At 35.0% G+C, this 19356-nt stretch overlaps 4 protein-coding genes across 14 annotated transcripts; 3 read left to right on the top strand and 1 right to left on the bottom strand.

The window, feature by feature from the left end:
- Window positions 1–708: 708 nt before the first annotated feature.
- On the top strand, window positions 709–10376 carry LOC108227949 (uncharacterized). Of its 9 annotated transcripts, XM_064079680.1 has the most exons (13): window positions 709–1351; window positions 1527–1651; window positions 1892–1949; window positions 2036–2320; window positions 2451–2555; window positions 5280–5405; window positions 6077–6544; window positions 6628–6863; window positions 7131–7239; window positions 7374–7742; window positions 7848–7979; window positions 8445–8573; window positions 8656–10376. In XM_064079680.1, the coding sequence occupies exons 6-13, from the start codon at window positions 5328–5330 to the stop codon at window positions 10159–10161; spliced, it is 3027 nt and encodes a 1008-aa protein (XP_063935750.1). In that variant the 5' UTR covers window positions 709–1351; window positions 1527–1651; window positions 1892–1949; window positions 2036–2320; window positions 2451–2555; window positions 5280–5327; the 3' UTR covers window positions 10162–10376. The 9 variants fall into 9 exon arrangements, with proteins under 9 accessions (XP_063935750.1, XP_063935752.1, XP_063935751.1 ...); XM_064079682.1 differs by lacking the exon at window positions 1892–1949 and having other exon boundaries at window positions 2081–2162; XM_064079681.1 differs by lacking the exon at window positions 1892–1949 and having other exon boundaries at window positions 2081–2320.
- A 2223-nt stretch (window positions 10377–12599) lies between these two features.
- LOC108226375 (AT-hook motif nuclear-localized protein 27) lies at window positions 12600–13091 on the top strand. The gene has a single exon (XM_017401317.1). It carries the CDS (start codon window positions 12600–12602, stop codon window positions 13089–13091), a length of 492 nt encoding a protein of 163 aa, XP_017256806.1.
- Window positions 13092–13715: 624 nt separating this feature from the next.
- LOC108228181 (protein WHAT'S THIS FACTOR 9, mitochondrial) lies at window positions 13716–18660 on the top strand. Of its 3 annotated transcripts, none has more exons than XM_064079794.1 (3): window positions 13716–15274; window positions 17936–18184; window positions 18412–18660. In XM_064079794.1, the coding sequence occupies exon 1, from the start codon at window positions 13923–13925 to the stop codon at window positions 15213–15215; it is 1293 nt and encodes a 430-aa protein (XP_063935864.1). In that variant the 5' UTR covers window positions 13716–13922; the 3' UTR covers window positions 15216–15274; window positions 17936–18184; window positions 18412–18660. The 3 variants fall into 3 exon arrangements, with proteins under 3 accessions (XP_063935864.1, XP_017259184.1, XP_017259185.1); XM_017403695.2 differs by having other exon boundaries at window positions 18404–18660; XM_017403696.2 differs by having other exon boundaries at window positions 17936–18320; window positions 18404–18660.
- Window positions 17447–19121, bottom strand: LOC108226374 (exopolygalacturonase-like). Its single transcript, XM_017401316.2, has 4 exons — window positions 18984–19121; window positions 18419–18715; window positions 17773–18285; window positions 17447–17695 (listed from the first exon to the last, which is right to left on the bottom strand). The coding sequence occupies exons 1-4, from the start codon at window positions 19119–19121 to the stop codon at window positions 17447–17449; spliced, it is 1197 nt and encodes a 398-aa protein (XP_017256805.2).
- Window positions 19122–19356: the final 235 nt, after the last annotated feature.

The following is a 19356-nucleotide window of genomic DNA, read 5'->3' as shown; positions in this document are numbered from 1 at the left end:
CTATAACTGAAATTGTGCTAAATATCTTAGTTATTTCTCTTTTGATGGAGATAAACATACGATTATTAAGATAGGAAAGGTATATATTTCCTATTCAAAATTATATGAACAGATGTATATTCGTTTGAGTTCAAAATTACAATTTTATTTATGTATAATTAAAAGATATATATATATATATATATATATATATATATATTAAAATATTAATGTATCAAACTATCTATATTAGGATACTTGATTAGTTTCGCTTTCTTCTTGATCTTTAAACCTTGAATCTGTCCTACTGTATTATACGGTCATTTTAGGGTTTTCATTTTTCTGGTTGTAAGAAAGCGAGGAAAATTTATTATCAAAATTTAATTGTAAGGACCATCTTCCTTCTTTATTTTCACCGGAAGCTACACATGTATTTTTAAATGACATTTTCTTTTTATAAATTGAATACCCAATTGAAAATGTCAATTTCAGTCCACTACATCTGAAATTTTATGGTTTTCAGTTAGAAATTGAAAATACAAGCTCTTTTTTAATATCTGACATCTTTTACTTTCAACCTACTTTGAAATACGTGTAATAAAATTATTTTTTTAATAATATTTTGCTATTAAAATTTCAATTATATTATATTTTTATTAGTTTTTCTAAAATGAAATATTTTTTATTAGTTGATTAATTTATAAAAAACGGACCGAGCAGAAGTAACCGATCACCGATGCAAGTAGGTTTGAAAGTGACACAACCTCTGCAAATCTTGATTATGTCCTCTCTCTCACACAGAACTAGGTTTCAAGTAAACAAGATTATGTTATCTCTGAAAGACTGAAAGGGGTACCTCTTTCTCATGTTCAAGACCTAACATGATTAACTCATCTGTCTGTCATTTATTAGGATAATCATGCACACTGTTTGTTGCTATAAAGCTCCTCAACACACACATGGTGTTTTTGGGTTATTAGCCCCGTGGGTCAAGTGTTTGAGTATATGCCCGACCCGAATAATTGTCGGGTCATTTTGCGGCGCGGTGACATGAATGCTGCGTAGACATGATGATGCTTGGAGGGATTTGATTTCGTGCCTTGTTCCGCTTTTCGGGTTTATGAAGGCGCCTGAATCTTTGCAGGATACTAATAAGGATAGTGTTGTTTAAGATTCATTGGTATAATAATGGAATCAAGTCAGCTATTTGGAGAGGCTATGCCAACATGTCATGACGAGGTTCAGATTTTGGACACTCAAATTAAGTTATTAATGCAAGGATGGTGATTGAAATAAGGATTATCATTGCAAGGGGATGTTGCATTCAAGCGTACTCCAAGGTCTTATTCATTTGCGCTAATTCGGATAATAGGCAAGTGTACCACCTTGTTTCCTTGTATTAATGGTGATAGTCTCTTATTCTCAAATATGCAGATGGTTACTGCATTTTTTATTTCGGCTTTCAATAAATAATCTCCAAATATTTATACATATTTCGGTAATCCTTAGTGAAGAATCTAATAAAAGAGCTCAACTATATTTTGAAGGGAATCACATCGAATGATCTTGTGCGTATCATAGTTGTGCAGAGCTTGGAGTATTTATCCTTTGTGCAGTTCTCGGGAAAGAAATTTATTTCCATTTCTTGTGAAGCTAGATGTTATTTTTCTTGGTATGTCTAAGCTCCTCCGATCCTTTTTCATTATTAGTACTTTGTATCTGTGCAAGTTTACTTTTGTCCTCTTTCTTTTCTCTCAGTGACACTCTAGTTTCTTGAGGTACTAATATTGATCTCTCTTTTCTTCCACGTCAACTTTTCTTCAATGTGAACTTCGTGCTCTGTATATATGTTCTTCAAGTACACAAGTTAATGCTCTTTAACAAAAACAAATTATATTTCCAATATTTATAGATTTTTGGTAACATGGCAACTCCAGTTGGGCGTGTTGGGCCTATCTTATTTTTATAATGTAAGTTACTTATTTTCAAAAAAAGTACGTACGTGTGTACTATTTCTCTTAAAATAAGTACTTATATTGGAGAATACGTGGTGAAGGAGACTACAAACAAGATGGGTAGCACTTTTTTCTTTTTAACGTAGGAACTCGCAGCCGCTACCCTTCGGGTGCGCACTGGGTAAACCCACGAGCTCACGCAATAGCCTGCAAACTACGTGAACCAAGGTAAACCGCACTTAAGCGACAGGCTCTGATCCAGGAGGCATAATCACAAACTCTCCTCCCTTTGGGAGTCGAACCTGTGACCAAGGGGGTACAAGTCCCCTCTTTAACCAGCTGAACCAATCCTTGCGGGCCAAGATGGGTAGTACTTTTGTGGCTAGGTATATGGAGTTTTGAGAATTTCACTTTAAATCAGATTGAAATCTATAAAATATATATTTCAACGTGATAGCATTTTCATTCTTGCTGAGTTTAATATGCTTACTTGTGTATTTGTTCTTACTTGACTAGTTAAGAATGAGAAAAGTGAAGCATCAATGTCGAAGGAAAATAGAGGTTACAAATGAAGATGAGCATCTATTTTGTGGCAATCGCTTAGTGGAATTTGCAAATAAGGTAAAAGGAATATAATTTTGTAGTGACTTGGTATATCGTTATTTAGTCGATGAATTAGCAGAAAAATGACGATGATGAGATTTGGGGACGTTACATTATTTCCTCCTATACTAACAACAATTATGTCATCAATCAATTAATAACAATAATAAGGTTTTAAGTATTTAAGGAAAATAATTTTGAGTAAATTATGTATTATGCAATTGGGCTGGGGATCACAACTGATAAAGAGTTAGTCAACTTATTTTACCCTTCATGAAAGTGAAAGTCACATCAACTCTTATACCATTTGATTTCTTGATTACAATTAGGAAAGTCTTATACCAACTGATTTCTTGATTACGATTAGGATGGAAGAAAGTATTAAATGTAAACTAGCACAACATAAGGCAAATGTATTTATGCATAACTATGCATACAAAATAACTATGCATACAAAATAACTAACACCATGTTTTCCACACGTTCAAATTTTTATCTCGTGACCTTAAGGATCATGGATTTTGCAGTTTTGATTGCACACATGTTTCAAAGTATATGATTTACAATTAAACGAGATTTTATGGTGTAATGCATTATCTTTTGGACTTAGAGTATCTCCAACCATGAAAAGCCCTTAGCTAAAAACTTAGTTGGCATACCAAAATTAAAAATATAGCCAATCTCTTCAAAAAATCACACTCCAACCACCCCTTGTTTATGATTATAGCCAACCTCCTATAGATGACTATATTTGTCGATCCACTACAGACCTGTAAAAAATCAGTAGGAAGATTACACATCACTTATTACCATATTAAAGTGATATATTCTAATTATAACAATCTAAAATATGAATAACATGCTATTTTTTAAATTATAGCCAACCAAAATAGCCAATACCATCGAAACACAATGTCTTACAGGCTCAACAAATTTTACATAATATCCTACATGTCCAATTTAGCCAACCATTATAGCCAACCACATTTGAGATGCTCTCATATATGTCTAACTTGAATTTTCATCACCCATGCAGATAGGTTTATGTATATTTTTATATAGCGTGATAAGAAAAATCAATATATCATTATGTTATACAACTTCATTCAATTGAGTATAATTGTATGTGTGGTATGTTTTATAATGTCATGAAAATGATTTAATTTGACCTTAAAAATTGCTTATCACGATTATTTTTTAATGAGCCAATTTTCTTCATTTAAAATTAAATCCATTTGTACTCTGAACTTACGTTAAAAATCGGTGTTGCAACTCTACACATACTATCTTCTATCTCCATAAATATTCTATAAAACTCCATACATATCATATCTAGTAAACGCCATGTGAGTGGTGATTGGAGGGTATGTCCATATTAGTTTTTACACTTTGATGAAATCAGAAAGACTAGGTTGTATCTCTGTTTTCATAATATATTTTATTTTTAAAGTTGCTATTTAATATGTGTAGCGTATTTCTAGCTCCAACTCATTCATGTTGACCGGAATAAAACAATTAGTAAATGTATTATACCGAACTAAGAATAATTCAGGAATGTAAACTTATAAATTAAGGGTCAAAATCAGTTCGTTATTTATCTAAATAGATTTAACTTGGTGAAAATAAAGTTTTGACTACAAGTAAAAAGATGTATATAAAGACGAGTTACATATATATAAATTGTTGGAATGTCTACCCTAAATGCGAAATGAAATGTGTTAAAATGGATATGACTACACATGCAATAATTGTTTGCACAAAACTTTATGCATCGTCTATACAGAAATCTATGCATATATGTATTTGTACACATGATCTATCCTCATTTGTGATTCATGATTAGAATGATTGAACATGATTGGAATTAATATAAAGAAAATTAATTAATTAAACGCAAAGATAATATTTTAGTATACAACACTTGATCTGATAAATCATTCGTTCACAAAATGAAAAAAGAAAGAATTAAATAAATTTTTCTAGAAAAAGAATTGAAACGGATTATTCCCCCTGAAAAGCTGACAATGGAATCAAATAATTAATACTTTAGAGAAAAAAATGAATAATCGATTCCACCAAAAAAAAAAGAGGAAAGAATAATAATTGAGTGAACTATTCCATTGAAATAAAGACGAAAAAAGGAGAAATGAATACGTTATTTCTTCAAATAAAATAAAAGAACTAAATAAATTATTCCCTCAAAAACAAAGAGAAAAAAACTTGGATTGTATAGATCAATCCATAGAGGAAAAAAAATGAATATATCATTCCCTCGAAAAAAAGAAAAAGAATTAATGCCGCGTCCCTTTGCAACACCATATCAGCGATACCCCACACTTCCAATTGGTCCGAACACATGCTCACCATTTGGTGATACAGACACATGGGTCCCATCTAGATGTCGAAGTGTCCAAATAAGGAATGGCCCATGTCCAATTGGTCCAAACACATGCTCACCATTCTGTAATACAGACACATGGGTCCCATCTAGACGTCGAAGTGTCCAAATAAGGAATAGCCCAATTTTGAGGTATCGCCCCAATACCTTAATCCTTGACCTATAATTCTCTAAGAAATGAGGGATTAGGGTAAATACAATACCACCACCACCTGCTGCCATTATTTTTGTAGGAACTCATTCAGCAGCTACACTTCAATTCCAGTGGAGAGAATGAGAAGGTGGACTAGGCTTTGTTGGTGATTATCTAAATCATTAGTAACTGTGTTTTGTTTGTTAATCAGTGGGTGAATTGCGAATTCAAGGATTATTGAAACAATTGACTTTTGAAGATGAGAGAATTGATACAGAAAAATGAGTCAGTTGAATCTTGGTTGACATCAGATTTTAGCAAAGATCAGCTCCAGAAGGTACACAATATTCAATTTGGTTTTAGTAGCATGATTGCTTTCTGAATTGTACTTTATTGGCAGTGTACAACTTCTGATGTCCTTATCATTTGGTGTTCAGTAATTTTTTTAATTATATATCTATGAATTATATTTGGTCTTTAATACGCTTGAATGGTGGTGTCTTCATGGCGCGGTTCAGTCTGGTTTATGGTTTTTGTGATAGTATTTTATCGTCAACCCTAAGTTAATACCGAGTGCTATGATATTCATGGAATAGTGTACAACTAATTTCCTACTTTATGGAGTAAGAATAATTACAAAGTGGAGAATCGTACTTTGTTTTGCATATAAGAGAGTATCACTGGACTCCTTAAAGGAGGCTGCATTGTTTTCGTTGAATGTAGGTTCTATTCGCGCATTTGTTATAATTTAAGTAACAAACAAACATGTTCCATTTAATACATTACCAGATTAAGAACAAGATGGTTACGGGATGGATTTGCCTCGTTCTTCTTTCTTTGAATAATTGAATATTTTTTTATTTGTAATTAGAAATGTTGTATAGAAAGCTTATTTATTAACTTGTCAGGATTGAAGATGATACATTGGAGTCTGGGTATTCAGTCAATTTATATTGATGTGTTGTTGTGTCCACTGTCAAATGTATTGATTATTTTCTGTTGATGTAGTTTTGGACCGGGTTGTCTCAACATGCTCGTCAGGAGCTTTTGAGAGTAGATAAACAAACCTTCTTGGATCAAGTTCATAAAAACATGTTCTGTTCTAGATGCCATGGCTTTTTGGTTGAAAAGTTTTCCCAGATTGCAAACAGGAAGTCTGAAAATGTTGGGAACTCTGATGTGGCTGGTTGCCAATGTGCTCATCAAGATTCATGTGCTGATAAACAAACCTTCTTGGATCAAGTTCATAAAAACATGTTCTGTTCTAGATGCCATGGCTTTTTGGGTGAAAAGTTTTCCCAGATTGCAATGTACAGGAAGTCTGAAAATGTTGGTAACTCTGATGTGGCTGGTTGCCAATGTGCTCATGAAGATCCATATGCTGACCGATGGGGATGCCTCACCATAACAAGAGATGGTGCACTTACCCTTTTGGATAGCTACTGGTTGTCGACGTCATTAAAAGGAATCAAAGATGTAATCACCCTCTATGTCCGTTAATCCATCATCATCTATTGTTTCTTCTGTTTGGTAATTTATTACAGCCATCTTTTTATCAGGTTTTTGACTATTCCCGTAAAAGAGAAAGGGAGCGCAAGTTGATTTTCCCTTATCATTCCTGTGGTGTGGGTGGACGTTGGTGGAAAGGACCAGCAACAAGGGAAGCCTGTGCAGTGCATACCGTCCGGACCTCTCTTGATCAATTAATTGTGTTTTGGTCATACCAAAAAGAAGAAGCTCGACAGTCTCTTTTTAGGATGAAGGAAGAGGATTTTGTTGAACATCTATTATTCAGGTTTGGCCCAGGCATAAACTAAATAAAGCATCTGATCTCCCTATATTAAAAATCAACTTTTACTTCTTGCATTTAGGTCTTCTCCATTTGGCTCATTATTAAGGCGGCTGCGTTAATTTTTGTGGGTGTCAGTGCATTGATCTAAAATCTGTAGTTAGACTTGTATACTTACAAAACAAGAGGAACCGAATACAAAACTCAAATGCAAAGTACCTAATCATAAATTATAGATTTCCTCCTATCATCTAAATTTTGCTGATGTGCCAGGTTGGACAACAATAAGTTTTGTAGAGAATGCAAAAAGAATGTTCATCGGGAGTTCAAGAAAATAAAGGAACTGACAAGCTTACGAAAAGAATCTAGCATTCAATTTGAGGTGTGTTTCAATGTTTATGGTATTAACTTGCTTATCTTAATTGTAGCCTCACCGTGCTATCTAGAATTTATCAGCAGTCAGATCCTTTACTTTTCTGCTGTTGCAGTGTGATGTTTTTTTTAAATTTATTTTAGATATCCCATGACACTGTTAAAGCTGATTGGAGCCGTGAATTCATAGACACCGAAGGGTGTTACCATCACTTTGAATGGGGAATTGGTACTGAGGAAGGAAAATCCGACATTTTGGTGTTCAAAAATGTTGGATTAACTAAAACAGCTCAAGTAAAAGGGTTAGATCTCAGTGGTTTGGATGCATGCTATATCACTGTAAGGGCATGGAAAATAGATGAAGACTGTACAGAATTATCTATTAAAGCTCATACATTAGAGGGGCGAGAGTCTGTTTATTGCCAATTAGTGGTTGGTGATGGTTTTGTCACTGTTACGGAAGGAGAAAGCATACGAAAGTTTTTTAAACGCGCTGATGAGGTTGTGAAAGAGGTAACTAGGGTGTACAAGGCCTGTTATATCTCTAGTTTTTGTATTAAATTTAATTTAGCTTCCATATTCTCTGTGGCGTGATTTAAAATGCCATTTTATTTACAGGATAATAATTTGGTGGACGAAAATGGAAATAGGCTGGATGGAGGATGTTCACGTCCCCAAGGACATCCCAAGAGTCCTGAAGCTGCACGGAAATTTCTTCTAGATGCTGCTACAGTTTTTTTCACGGAACAAGTATGTTCGGTTTGCATGGAATTTTGCAATAGTTTTTGTTTGTCATATTGTTATTAGATAGATTTGGATTTCTTTGGTAACAAATATTGCATTTCTATTTAACTATTCTAGCTGGGAACAGCCAGCCCACAAATAAACGTAGTGGTGAACTGGTGCTAGGGTAGAGGTCAAAACCTAAAAGGGAAAATGGGTAGGTGTATCTACCTTAATATTTGAAACAGTTACTACGTGTCTCTGTTAATTATGTAATATTTGTAGAAATACCGCCTTCCAAAATTCCCTCGTCTTATATATATTTCTCAAATTGATATATAGACGTTAAAGTATTTGTTTATTAAACTTTCCGTGTTAGGAAACATGTTTAAATGCATCTGTGTAAGGGCACAATTTGTGTGGGTTTTCAGTTTTATGTTGCAACTTGATGTGTCATGTATAGGTGTTCTGAAGTGACGAATTTCTGTGCAGGTTAAAAAGGCTTTCCAGGAATCGCTGGCGCGTGAGAATGCCCATAGTGTTTTCATTTCCCTTGCACTAAAAATGCTTGAAGAATGTGTTCATGTTGCTTTCAAGGAAAGGAATACATTGGAAAATCAGGTACTAACGTCCTAGCATGGTATAACCGCAGTCTCGAATATTTCGAAAAATCAATGTTGTCCTAATCAATTTATCTCAATAGGTAAAACTTCTTGAAGAAGAAGAGAAGGAAGGCGAGCGAAAATCAAGGAGAAAAAATAAAGAAAGAGAAAAGAAGCTTCGAAGAAAAGAGAGAAAGGAGAATGAAAAGAACAGAGAAAGTTTTGCTCTAACCAAGCAACAGTTAGCACCTGTGGTTAATATTGAAGAATCAACAATAGTCGCTGTGGAGCCTGATGCCGTCGAAACAGGTAAAATTATGTCATCCAGACCTGTATCCCCACATATCCAGAATGAGCATGGAAAAGATGTGTACATGAGAAAGAATATGTGTAACTCATCTGATGTCAGTTCTGAGAAGTTTGCCAGAAGTAACGATAAGAGCGGTTCATCTGCTTCCGATCAATTAAAGTATTATGGATGGAAACTGAATAATCACTGTCAACAGGATGCAACTTCAAAGTGCTCTACTAATAAGCAATCTGCAGTTGTTCCCGGCAATGGGGTTATGTTTAACAAATCTGATTATCATTATGATCGTTTTGATACTTCTTCAAGGACTACCAGTGAACAGAATAAGCATTCTAAAAGTACAAAATCAGTTATTAGAGCTGGGGATATGTCCAAACCATCTTCCTTTGGAAATAAGTTCACTCTAGGAGATTACATGCATAATAGTCGTGGTAGACCGCAACTTAATTTTGTTGCAGAGAATATTCCTACCAGCAGAGATTCACCTCGAATTGAGGAAGTCGGGGAAACCACAAAGTTGCAGACGAAGCATATCCGAACTTGCTCTGAATCTGCTGCTGATAGTACATTGAGTGCTGATGCTATGAAACCCTGTAAACCTCTTGACAATTTAGGTGCAGGTGGTCAGGTGGCTGTACGCATCAAAGACAAAGATGATGTGAAGAGAGAATCTAGATCATCTAAACCAGGAATGGGAAATAAGGGCCACAGTGGATTCTATGTCAAAAAAGAAACCTCTCAGTACTCAACTGGAGCGGTGGATGTGTGTAGTTTTTCAGCTAGGACCAGAAACCCTTCTATAAAAAACAAATTCGGTTCTAACAGTTGCTCATCATGCCTTAGCGAGAGCAACAACAGCGGGCCATCTTCAAACACCCTGCTTAGGAAGCCATTATCAACTTCAGAGTCACAGCACTCCAGTGAACAATCAGTCAGAGGAGAAGTCTCGCAGCACCAACAGGGTTCGGTTCGTAAATCTAAAATTGTGATGGATCAAAAACAGATAGCAGGTGGAGGTGAGTCTATCAGAAGCTGCTGGTTGGACAAGAAAAAAAATCACACCCCAGCAAAAGTATCACAAGAAGATGGCATTGCAAACCCTGATTTCTCAGAAGCAGAAAACAAGGGTTTTTCATTCTTCCATTTCAGGGGTCCAGTGGCTCTTGCTGATCCATATAGATCAGATTCTCTACCATCAGAGGATGTTGTTGGAGATCGCAATAAGGGAGTTTCCTTTGAAGAATACAAACTGTTTGCTTCTACTAGGGGGGTAACATTTTCTATCTTGGGCTGCTGATACTTCAGTCTGGTTTCTTTCGCGTCTAAGCGATGAAAGTTTGATTTGTATTGCCAGATACAATAAGCTCCCTATTAGGGAAAACTCTGTCAATCTATCATCCTGCTCGATTGCTTTTTGGATTTCTTTGTCTATCTTCCTTGTATGTGCAGACTAAGTTTTGAATGTGAACTTTTCTTTTGCATTCTATATGAAGTAATTTCTTTTTCCATTTATACTGCTTCCTTGTATTTCATAACTAAATGAAGTCCAAACTCGATAGGTGGCGCAATTTTGCCTGCTTTGTTCAATCATGTTAAACTACACAATGAGCATTGTCGTTAAGAGCCAAATGATGATCAAACAATTTCAGGTCTTATTTGTGTGAATTGCAGGCCAGGTATTAGATCCCTAGTATGCCTTTCTGAATATGATACCATGTCCCTTTCACTCATTTTGTCTGGTATTAGAAATCTATATTTTATTCCATCAAAGTAAACTAATAGTTACAAAGATATATATATTTTTTATATAAATTATCCTAACTAATACATAATTTATCATATTAATCAAATGCAGACACTAGTCCTGCGACAAACAAAATAAAAAGTTGAGTACAAAATGAATGAGACGTTAAACAACGGCTCCTGGTATAATATAATATAGAATAACAGCTCAACAAAGTGTTGACAGCTAAAATCTACATGACTAAGCCGTGGAAGTATTATAACAAGAGTACCCAGGTTGCAAAGAATCACAGTCATGATAATCACTTACTCAATTTCATTTCATGAAACAAACGCAGTCTTGTACTAATCCATGTCTATAGGTCAAAATTTTAAGTTTAATCAAATGTATTTTATAATATCATTGAACAGACGAGATATATCGTCGATGATTTATTAAAGGCACATGTGACAAGACCTTAAAAATAGAAAAGCCCAAGTATTTAGGCCCATATACACAGATATGCTGGTCTACCGTCATTTTAATTTCCATTTTGTGAAATTTGGTATAAGGTTTATAAAGGCTTAAAATTAGTATGACCCATTAGATCCATATCCATATATATAATTTCAGGGGCCGTTTGGGTAAATTTAAAAAAAGTGATTTTTTGCTTAAATAAAGAAGTTCATCAAAACTAAGAATTAAATAAGTTAATAAAGTGTTTGAAAAGGAAATATAAATTGTGAGAGAGAAGTTAAAAATATTTTTACTTATTTAAACGGGGAAGAAAAATAGAAGCCAAAACCAGAAGCTCCTCCTGTGAAACAGACACACACTTATTATGAAGGGAAAGGTTGAGCAGGAATGAGAAGTAATTTGGGTTAAATATAATTAGAATTTAAGACGTCATTAAAGATTTTTGAAAAAATAAGACGATATCTACTTTTGGAGTTGTATTATATTGTAGAGATATCTAAGATTTTTAAAAAAGCATTAAATTTTGGGAAATCTACAAAACTACCTACCTTTTCTTTTATTGTTTTCAAAAATACTACCTTCCAGAATTATTTTTAAAAATACTTTTTCATAAAAATTTTTTTTCAAAAATACGGTTTGCGACTTTTGCAACCTCATTTGCAACTATATATAGTTTTCAGTTGCATTTAGTTGCAACTGAGGTTGCAAATGAAGTTGCAACCGCAGTTGCAAAAGTTAACTTCATTTGCAACCTCATTTGCAACTATATATATATATATATATATATATATATATATATATATATATATATATATATATATATATATATATATATATATATATATGTCGAAACAGAGGTCGAAAATGGCAACTGAAAACTAGAAGTTGCAACTTACAGTTTTCAGTTGAACTAGTTGCAATTGCAGTTGCAACAGTTGCAACTTTCTATTTTTATTTGCAACTTTTGCAACCTCATTTGCAACTTTTGCAAACTCATTTGCAACTTTTGCAACCTCATTTGCAACTTTTACGGCTGCGCCGCCCAAGGTTGCAAATGAGGTTGCAAACCGTATTTTTGAATTTTTTTTTATGAAAATAAAAAACAATGAAAAAGATGGTAGTATTTTTAATAAAATAATTTTACAGATGGGTATTTTTAAAAAGATCCCTTAAATCTTTGATAGTAGCTGGTAAGGTTTAAACCAATAGAAAACAAATATCTCAACCTAAATTTATTACCGTTAATATCTTTAGATTTCGAAAAATAAAAAAAAGGTACACATATGATGTTATCTTTTTAAGTTTTCGAATCTAATTCTATATTTCTATCCAAGATTCGATATTCATATAATAAATTTAAAATCTCTTAATCTCAAGGAAATCTTCTGAAATTCAATGCCGCAAATTGAATGCTTTTTGCAAATGATATCCGACTTCAACTATAAAAAGGGGCTCCAATCCCAGTATCCCACAACTCTATAGCCTTCAAACAATAACAAACTCACTTCTCTCCATTCTCAAACACTAAACTATCTATGGCAAGCGCGGCTGGTGGCAGTAACTCTCCTCCCCCTTCAGGAAGCAAGCCACGTGGACGGCCCCCTGGTGCGAAAAACAAGGCTCCCCAAAACATGCCTCTGCAAAACACGGCTCCGCAAGTAACATCTCGAGTTCTTGAAATCCCGCCCGGTATGGACGTTGTTGCATGGGTGAATCAGTTCGCGCAGGCGAATAACGTGTCTGTGAATGTGCTCACTGGCTCCGGAATGATTTCACGGGTGGCTTATGGACACCCGTCGTCGCCGAATCCGATAATAGTTTCGGAGCCGCTCAACTTGGTTTATATTGCTGGGCTGGTGAATCCTGCAGAGCCAGGTTTTCTCTCCTTCACGGCTACAATGAGTCGGTTTAATGGAAGTGTCATTGGGGTGAGGCCTTTCCAGTTGGTTGCCATGCACTCTGTGGTTTTGACTACGCTTGTTTCTCAAAACATGCAGGTCATTACCACAGATTCACCGATTCTTTAATATTAAGAATTCTCGAGGCTTGAACCTCTGTTAATTTTTTTATTTTCATTAATAAAAAGAATAAAATTAAAGGTGCGAGAACTTTGTTTTAAAGTTCTAGTACTCTGAATTTTATTCGATTTGTTTTTTTCAATATAATGTTATTTCAATGACAAACAGTTTCAATGGATTATTGAGATTTATCAATTTAATTCTATACAAAACAACTCTAATGATAAACAAGTTTAAAATTGACATAATTGAGTTTACGAAACATATAAGTATATTATTGTATTGTCAGATATAATAAGGAATAAACTCCAAATTAGATGAATTAGTTGATTTTGGGCAAGTAACTCAAGGTGAATTAACCGTCTAATTCTGAAATTTATTTTTTCACTACTTTACTACTTATATCCACGTAAGCCTGTTTGTTAATAAAAGTTTAAATTATTTGTCTTTAAATTTAATAAGTTCAAGTGATACTTCTTTTTAATCTTTTTAATAACGGGCTATTAGCCTACGACGCTTGCATAAGCCCATACTGAGCTCAAATATACATAATGGGCTCAAAACGAATACAAAGATTTAGGCTCATATATGCTATATGGGCTTATTTCAACCATGTATAAAGAAGAACGCGAGTCACCAAAGAGAAATGACACGTCATCACTCACTGATCAGCATTCTTCGTTCAGGGTTCTAGTTTCTGCCTTTCTGGTAAAACCCTCTCTCCCTCCTCTCTCTCTCTCTCTCTCTCTCTCCTGCCTCTCCCCCCATCTCTCTCCTGCTTCTCCCTCCCTTCAACTGTCTCTCCCCCTGCCTCTCTCTCTCACACACACGCACACACAAATGAGGTGGGGAAGCAAGCAATTGTTTTCATTTCTTAAATTTAACCAAATACAAACACCAACCCAGAATCAGCAATCAAGAACCCTAGTTAAAGTCAGACTCAAATGGGTAAAAAACAAATCTCTAGACCACATTATTGACATTCACACTGATATCAAAGCTGCTTCACTTCTCAAAGATGCAATCTTTCGTTCTTCTACTGGTTACTTGACTTCAAAATCAATTGCTGATTGGCAAAAACTGTTTGGTTTAACTGTCCCTACTCTTCGATTTATTCGTCGATATCCTACTCTTTTCCAAGAATTTCCTCACCCTAAATACCCCTCTTTGCCTTGCTTTAAGCTCACCAACATTGCCCTTAATTTACATAATCAAGAACAGTTAGTGTATCAGAATTGTGAAAGTGAGATTGTGGAGAGGTTGTGTAGAGTTCTTATGATGACTCGAGACAAGATGGTGTCTTTTCAGTCACTTTACAATTTGAAATGGGATTTGGGTTTGCCTGATGATTTTGACAGGAATTTGATTAGAAAGTATCCGGATTGTTTTCGGGCTGTTAAAGGGTCGAATGGGTTGGCTTGTTTGAAGCTGTTGAAATGGGATGATGAGTTTGCTGTTTCAGCCTTGCAAATGGGGAATGAAGATGTTGATTTGAGTGTTTCAGATAATGGGGAGACTGGGTTGAGGAAGTTTAAGAGGGGGCAAAATGGGTTGGCGTTTCCTATGAGTTTTCCGAGGGGTTATGGTGGGCAAAAGAAAGTGAAGGCGTGGATGGATGATTTTCAGAAGTTACCATACATTTCACCTTATGAGGATTGTAGGGGAATTGATCCGAATAGTGATCTTATGGAGAAGAGAGTGGTTGGCGTGTTACATGAATTTTTGAGCTTGACTGTTTACAAGAAAACAAAGAGGAATTACTTGAGAAGCCTAAGGGAGGAATTGATTCTTCCCCATAAGTTCACTAGAATTTTCACTAGGTATCCGGGGATATTTTATTTGTCGTTGAAATGCAAGACCACAACAATAGCATTGAGGGAAGGGTACCGTCGTGGTAAATTAGTGGACCCCAACCCACTCAGTAAGTTAAGGGATAAATTTTATTATGTAATGAGAACTGGGTTGATATATCGGAATAAAGGTGTGGACATGTTACCGCAGCTTGATAGTTTGGTTGCTGATGATGGAGCCGTTGTCAACGATCGGGATGAATCTGAGGAAGAAGAGGATGAAGAAGTGTGCTATACAGATGGAAGTTCAGAGATGGAGGCTGCGTCTTCGGAAGAAGATTAGCTGTTTTTTAACCAAAATTGCTTTGCTGAAAAGAAAAGGGCAGATATCATCAGTCAGAGGTAAGAACACATAGTTTGTCAGCTTGAGAACAATATAATAGGGTATTAAAGTTTGATCTTAACATTGGACATAAATGGGTTTTTCATATTGACTTCAGGAGCATATTACTATTTCTTTCTCTGGATATATAGTTTCACATTTTGTACTGTAATTTGTGTATAAATGATATTTTGAAACTCAAGAAGCAAGCGGGTGTCTTTTTTTCTGTTGTGACTGGATAAATTGCCTTGCTATGACACTATGTATCATCCGCATCAAAGTTATCAAATTATTTGATTGAAGAAACTCAGATTTTTCTGCTAATACTGATTTTTTTTTTTCCTTTTTGGTTGTAAAATCAGATGTACTTAATCTTGGTCCTATGTTTTATTCAAGGAAACTTATCTTATGGGGAACTGATGCCTTATAGATATGGATATGGACCATCGTCTTAGCAAAGTTTTTCAAATAACCGTGCATTTAAATATTAATCAGGCTTAGCCATCACTTGGTATATGATTTTTTGACAGAATTTTGGAAATAAAGATTTAGCAATGAACCACTGGGGGTTGGGGGGGGGGGGGGGGGGGGGGGGCTCTCAATCTATTTATATGCCAGTATCCAGAGGAATCTCTCGTCGAAGAGAGAAAGCACACTCAAGTATAATCCAGGCTGCATGTTAATTAAGTTAACAGGTTCCCTAAAACCTCAAGGTGTTCGGAGGACTTAGGACTTACCAAGATCATATATTAAATTAATTAATTGACTCTAATACATCACATTTTCTAGATTTATCATCCCGGGATCCTACATTTCATCTGCTTAGTTTCCCCAATCCTGTGATCAGAAAATGTGTGTGTGTGTGTGTGCGTGTGCAAACCCATTAAGAATTGTGATATACATTTTGCTAAGTCTAGTACTCTAGTGAATTCTATTTGTAATAGTCAGTAAAATATCCACGTTTGTATTGTCATGAACTAGGTAATTGAGTCATCTCTTGTTCTTGATAATCTATCTAAAATTTTATGCAAATGATAGCTACTCTTTTTTGTGAAGTGCTCAAGAGTGTTTTAATTAAAAATGAAAAATATAATTGAAATACGTAAATGTAATACAAGAATGGAAATCCCTTTTTTTTTTTTTTTTGGCAATTTGAGCAGAGAGCGTCATTTGTAGTGAGTGATTATAAGAGTTTTGGAGAGAGAAGGCAACTTCATTGAAATGAAGGTCCTTAGATAAGCTGATTTAGTTTTCATTATGTTCTTGAAAAACATATAGTTCATATCTGGCATGAAGAATGACCGAGTTCATTTTTTATTGACAGATTTAGTAATAAACGTTATCAAACATTATAAATGCTTAACACATGGCAAACGTTATTATTTTAACACACAATTGTGTATTGGAGTTGCAGACTAAAGCTAGAGGTTGACCATTGCATACTACACCCAACTGTACTTCGCATGTCGCGTGCTATTATTTTTCTGACTATTCGTGCAAATGCTGGCAAGGCTTATGCTTTGTCTGAATCTGAGGCAATTGCTATAAATATTCGTGAACTTGTGTTATATTTTAAGTCAGTTGTGGTGTACGAGGTAGAACTAATGTTCTTTCCTTAGTAGGCGTTAAAACAAGTGCAGTAATTGTTTGCCTGGTTCTTGGAGAATAGGTTAACTCAAGTTGTAAATTCATATACTTGGACCTACGATATATTTTTTCGAAACAGTTGTAGAATCACACAATTTCCCCTAGCCCAAGCTTGGGTCTGCCCCTGCTAGCAGTAGCTATTACCCTTCTTTACCTAGTTGTTTAAGGGGTAGTGCCTTCTCCCTGATGACAGGGTTCAAGCGAGTTCAGTTATAAAAGAAACAGGGCTTTTTCTCAACTATAACGATGTGGCAAGATAACAATTGATTTAGGCTTAAACAAATAGACAGCATGACGCCAGAGTTTTCGAATTCACCTGTAATTCTGATCAATGTTTATGTACTATTTCTAGCTATGTTTCAGAGTAGATTTAGAAAACATACACCATTGACAGTTACAAAAGTTTCAAGAAAGTGGCAAGATTAGTATCAAATAAGGGTTATTAGTCATATCATATGTAGAGTTTAATTAAAGAGTTTGAAGACAGCTACACATTCAAATATTCAACATATTTCCTATTAGGGTGGGTTTCTCACCATATGCAACTATGCATCATAGTAGAGATAATTCTCCTGACAAGGGGCAGGATTTTGTGTGCCAATATAAGATACAGAGGCATTTGAACATGAAGAAGTTGCATTTCCTCCATCTGCTAAACTCAAGTTGATGTTGTTTAGCTCAATCCCACGACAAGGTTTACTGCTGCTGCAATTTAAATTTACTGCAATTTTTGATCTTGATGTTCCTTCAACCCTTATGAACTTCACATCTTTTACTTGAACATGCGAACTCCCCTGAAAGCTATCAAACGTTTAGTGTGTAATCATTAAAAAACGCGATATACTTATATATAGTCTGTGAGATGACATACAATGCATTCATGCCCCCCGCCACAATATTGTTGATCGATAATAATAGGATTGTTTGCATTATCCATAACAATGTCTTGAAAAGTGACATCAGAAACATATATTTGAAAGGTTGAATTCCATGTTTTGATTCTCACACCATTTTGTGTTGACCTCATTGTGCAGTTTCGTACGTTAACGCCCTCCACATTTTGTTCTGAGGGATACTTGCCAATGCTCCCAACGCTGATGCCGTGGCCAGGACCACATATAACTCCAGTGATATTGATGTTCCTCGTTCCAGCCCCCATGGATATGCAATCATCTCCAGTGCTGATACTGGAATTGAGAATATTAACGTAGTTGATGTTTCCGGTGTGAATTCCGTCAGTGTTTGGGCTATCAGCTGGTGATGTTATTGTAATGCTCTTGATGGTAATGTTCTCACAATTTTCAATTTTCATGTGGAAACCTTTGCTGTTGAGTAATGTTATGTTGTGAACTAGTGATTGCTTGATCCTCGTCAACATCAGTGACTGTAAATTCAGAAGACATGCATATTGTTCAGCAAGTATCATTCTAACTATTAACTATATTAAAACAGAGTTCTTGTACTTCAAGCGATTTTAATAACGAGTTCTTTGAATTTCTCAGAAATACAGAACTTACTGGAGTAAGTGGTAAGCATGATACAGCATTACTGCAAGGGTTGAAGGGCCAAGCCGAAGCTCCTTGGCCGTCGAGTGTGCCATTTCCTCGGATAGTCAAGCCATCCACATTGTCGAAATTTATCCAATAATTTGTATTAGATCGACCCTGGTGAGCCTGTATTACTGCATTTATCATAAAGCTCACTTGACCATTGCATGGCCCTGTAAACTGGATGGTATTTAACAGATACGTTCCATTCACCATTGACACTGCGCCTCCTGATTGGCAGGCTTGCTTCCATGCATTTCTAAAAGCCTTTTAACCAAAAGAAGAAAAACACAGAATATATGTGAAGTTTTGTAGTACTAGTGCACAAATTTGAAAAGTATAACCCAATACATTTTTTGGAAATTATATAAATATTTCAGAAATAAGCAAAGGAAACTACTTGATATTCGTTAATTTTAGTAAATCCTTACCGCCCAAGCACAAGAGATTTTCATATTTTGTAATTTATTTATCATTTTAAGGAATCAGTAGATGTTATATGACAAGTCAAATAAATATCATAAATTAAACTTACATTGGTGTTATCAGTTTTACCATCCCCGACTGCACCAAAATCATCTACATTGCAAAATTTCTGGCTATTAACTTGGTTGATGCATGAAACCATAAACACTAACACCAGAACTTTAGAGGATAAGAAACTTAAACACATGATTCTACATGTAATGTTTTCACTGTGTAACAGAAACTTTAACAGAAACTTTGCTCTGTTGTATATGCAAGATCATGTATTTAACCACGTATTTATATTTGAAGTAACTTAAGTACTACAGTAATTAATTGTCCGTCATTCACTGCATTTATAATAAATATTTCTAATAGCAAAGCAATTGAATGTTATAAATATTTTATAAATATTTTCACATTGTTAATATTCTTTATATTTT

This window comes from Daucus carota, chromosome 6, assembly GCF_001625215.2.
Source record: "Daucus carota subsp. sativus chromosome 6, DH1 v3.0, whole genome shotgun sequence".
Classification (NCBI taxonomy): Eukaryota; Viridiplantae; Streptophyta; class Magnoliopsida; order Apiales; family Apiaceae; genus Daucus; species Daucus carota.
The sequence above is the reverse complement of the archived record's forward strand: the minus strand, read 5'-3'. Positions and strand labels throughout refer to the sequence as shown.